This window comes from Syngnathus acus, chromosome 12, assembly GCF_901709675.1.
Source record: "Syngnathus acus chromosome 12, fSynAcu1.2, whole genome shotgun sequence".
NCBI classification, from domain to species: Eukaryota; Metazoa; Chordata; class Actinopteri; order Syngnathiformes; family Syngnathidae; genus Syngnathus; species Syngnathus acus.
The window spans coordinates 10247483-10251311 of NC_051097.1; the positions used below are offsets into that span (position 1 = coordinate 10247483).

The following is a 3829-nucleotide window of genomic DNA, read 5'->3' on the forward strand; positions in this document are numbered from 1 at the left end:
AGCCTTTTGGTAATATATCGGTGGAATTTTCACTCGTTCTCAGTTTGATGAACATGTTTGCACAGTCTGTGTGTGCTTTTATAATCTTACTTTGAGCCGAGGATCTATGCCAATAGACATTTTTTCCCCGCTATAATTTCAGTATAATTTTAGTCAGCAGTGTTAGAGGCAATGAAGATTTCTTCTTAACTGGTGTGTGTGTGTGTGTGTGTGTGTGTGTGTGTGTGTGTGTGTGGAGCTTGGACATATGTACTATTAAAGTCTGCACACAGTTATTCAAATGTCAGGTTTTTCTGGTGTAAAATTAAAACCTGACATTTTAACAGGCTAAATTTCTTTATATCTACTGAGCATACGTTTGCATTGTATTTACATTTCCAATCTAATTAATACAGCAAGTTTGCAACTGTACTGTACTTGGACAGAAATCCAAGAACCCTTAAGCAGACAATCAATTTTTGTCTAATTTAAATCAACAAATAAAATAAATGCGGAGGGTCAAACGAATAAGCAACGCATATTAAAGATAACGCAAATATACAGTATGAATTAAAAAAGAAAAAAAAGAAAAACGGAACTGACGTAGCCCGTGACGTCACACACCAAAACAACAAATATGGCGGCCCCCGACGAGCACTCCGATGTTGCGGACACTCGGCTCACGATTGACCTCATTCAGATGGATCTACAAACTGCCGATGATAGCGTCGCATGTACGCGGACCGTGGCGGTAAAGCGGGATCCAGAAATCTCGCTCTTGTCGCCGATGACCGGTACGCAGCCGCTCGTTTGGTCGCACGATCATCGGCTAGCAGTGTGTACGGCCAGCTCGTTGGCAGTCATGGAGCTAGTTTGCGACATTCACAGCAGCAAACAGGAGCTGATATTCAACAGGACTTCCATTCCCGTCCCGGGTAATGCTTACGAAATGCAGGTAATTATGCTTTTGTTTTGATTGCTTTAACTACGATGTTTGAAAAAGTATGCAAGACTAGACTTCAGTCTGGGGTAGCTGAACAGACTATGCTGACTAAAGTATATTGATCTTGGATTTCTCCTTGTAATTGTTTTGTGTGCGTTAACTATCTAGGTTGGACCCCCAAAAGAGCAGGTTAAAGCCATGAAGCACTTTAGAACACATCCTGACCTCCCCACCAAGCAAGAGTTCAATTGGGATCGCGTGATGAACCCCTCGGGAGTCTCATACAAAGGAATTAAATACGCTAGTTGGTCGCCCCTCGGTTGCGATTCCAGCGGGCGCTGCTTGCTGGCGTGTCTCACCCTTGACCACAGACTCACCGTCCATCACAGCCACAAGCGTCTGGAATGGACCACGCTGGTCGATCTCAGCGCCAAGTACGGCGAGATGCTACGAGAGCGAGGCTACGTCGAACAAGACGACCAGCTGCCCGAGAAGAACATTTTGGACTCTGAGGAGCTGTGGCGAAGGTACCGAATGCAGACGCCGGTGAGGATGGAGTGGTCCAGCGTTTACAAGCTCAAACAGATGCAGCCTGACAATTCCTGCCTCAATGTGGAGATTGTCCTCCTGGCCGTCCTGATGGAAAACGGCAACCTCGTTTTGTGGAAGTTTGCTCTGCCCTTCGAAAGCGGCGCCGACGTGGTTTTTTACGAAGCCGTCGATTCGGGCCTGAGCAGTCCCAGCGATCTGGCCTGGTGGGAGTATGAACACGCAGATCGGCGCATGAGCGGCTTGATCGTGGGCAGCGAGCTGGGCCCCGTTAAGATCATGCCGGTCACTCTAACGGGGGTCAAAGGTTACTTCACCCTACGACACCCCATCGCCCTCTGGAAGGAGTGCGACCGGATCGCGGCGGAGAACATCAATTGCGTCTCGTTGGTCCACCCGCTTGACAAAAGCAGCTGCAGCGTCATCGTGGCGTCCCGCGGTTGCTACATCTTCTGGTGTTTGCTCATGATTTCTCCCGCCGGACTGAACGTGCACACCTCGCACGTGGTGGGCCTCCACTCCCTCCCCGTGGTCTCGCTGGCCGTCAGCCAACGCGGCACCGTCTACACGTGCTCCACCGACGGCTGGATGAAGAAGCTGACGCCCAAATTCACAGAAAAAACTTTGGCTTTCCAACAGGAAGCCATGTCGTGCCCCGAAGGTTTGGCTAACCGGCGTCTGCACGGGATTGCGCTGAGCCGCAATGAAGCATACATGGCGCTGGTCAGCACGCAAGGCTTGGATAATTCCTTCCACTCATTCCACACGAACTACCAGGTGCACTTTATGGCGTTAAAATCGCCGGAAACGGCGGCCGAGCTTCTGCTCAAATCCCCCACGGAGAACTTGTACAAGCAGGCTGACCTGCTGGACCTCGTCAGGTGGAAGATTATAACAAACAAAAGCATTCCTCAGGCCTTGCAGGAGGAGCTTGATCAGAAAATCCGAGACGTGGGCTCTCCCTACTTCTGGCGCCTGAAGCTCTTCTTGGTCCGTTTTCTCTACCAGTCACTTCAGATGCCGCTCACCGACCACCATTGGAAACCTTCCCGCGAGCTCATCGGCGTGCACGAGCAGGCCGAGGACAAAGAGGACAATGATTCAAACGTGGCCGAGGAGGAGACTCCAGCGGAGCGGGCGAGGATCAATTTGGTGGAGAGCCACCTTGTGAAGGAGAACATAAAGAGGTTGCTTGGGGAGGTCTACCTCAACACCCAGAAAACCGAGAAGACCTGCATTCCCACCAGCGGCCTGGCTGAGCATCTTTTGAAGGACTCCCATGACAAAAATGCAGAGGTGACGCCATCTTCGAGGGTTGGATTAAAGGTACCGATATGATTATCCTTTCCTTCTTTAGGTCCTGATCGGTCACATCAAGAAAAAGATGAACAAGCAGACGTTCCCGGAGTGCTGTAGCTTGTGTCAAGAAGCGCTGCCCTTCAATGACCACAAGCAAGCGGTGTGTCCAAATGGACACGTGTGGCTCAGGTATGATCAGAGAAGCCCCGCCCACAGCCAAAGCAAATTTGGTTCATTTGTCGTATTTGTCTCGTGCAGGTGCGTGTTGTCCTACCAGGCGTGCCAGGCTCTGAGCTTCAGACGCTGCCTTTTGCAGGACGGCATCTCCGGAATGCCGCAACCTGATGGTTAGCTCTTTTCGAAATTAGAACCCACAACTATTCGAGCGTCGTTTTTATATCGTATGGTTGATTTGTTTCCACTAGAGCCACAGTGGATCAAGAAGATCCTCAAGACGTCTTGCTCGCTCTGCGACTCGCCCATGATTTAGAGGCGAACGGCAGTTTGAGCAAATTCCCGCAACCGCCTGGGTTTTTACAATCGTCGGAATGTTTTCATCACAGAGTTTTTATTTATGTTTTAAAATTGGAAATAAAAGTCTTTGAAGATATGTGGACGCTTGCGTTTCTTCACCGGCTGAGCTCGTAAATGAAGCTGCGGAAGCTTTGAATTAGTATTTTAATGAGCTAAAAGCATGCAGACTCAAACTTTAGCCTTTTTTTTTTTTCCAGTTCGCCCAAAAAAAAAGAAATTCTCAGTGTTTGCATAAAAATACAAAGGCAAGTTTGAAATGTGGTTATATCTGGAGCCTTTCATTATTCAGTAGAACTTGAGGACACCATAAATAAGTTGCCTCTTTTCTTTTTCACATTTCTCCCGTATTTCCGAACCTTTATCTCAAGTAAGTGGAACTTACTCACCGCCAGACCTATTTTTGTAATTTGATACTTTTTCTTTTTGGAGCGCAACAAATAATACTTTCTGAATAAAACATAGTCTTACGGGGAGAAGAAGAAAAAAAAAACAGAAATCTCAGCCTACCTACTTTAATTGGCAGCG

General features: G+C 48.2%; 1 protein-coding gene across 1 annotated transcript; it reads left to right on the plus strand.

The window, feature by feature from the left end:
- Nucleotides 1-608: 608 nt before the first annotated feature.
- Nucleotides 609-3380, plus strand: gtf3c4 (general transcription factor IIIC, polypeptide 4). The gene is made up of 5 exons (XM_037266029.1): nucleotides 609-934; nucleotides 1091-2767; nucleotides 2829-2959; nucleotides 3029-3117; nucleotides 3196-3380. Exons 1-5 carry the CDS (start codon nucleotides 617-619, stop codon nucleotides 3258-3260), a joined length of 2280 nt encoding a protein of 759 aa, XP_037121924.1. The 5' UTR covers nucleotides 609-616; the 3' UTR covers nucleotides 3261-3380.
- Nucleotides 3381-3829: the final 449 nt, after the last annotated feature.

Coding starts and splice junctions, on each gene's coding strand:
- gtf3c4 (XM_037266029.1), top strand. CDS start 617: ATGGCGGCCCCCGACGAGCACTCCGATGTTGCGGACACTCGGCTCACG. Junction 935..1,090: donor GTAATGCTTACGAAATGCAG/GTAATTATGCTT, acceptor TTAACTATCTAG/GTTGGACCCCCAAAAGAGCA. Junction 2,960..3,028: donor AATGGACACGTGTGGCTCAG/GTATGATCAGAG, acceptor TGTCTCGTGCAG/GTGCGTGTTGTCCTACCAGG.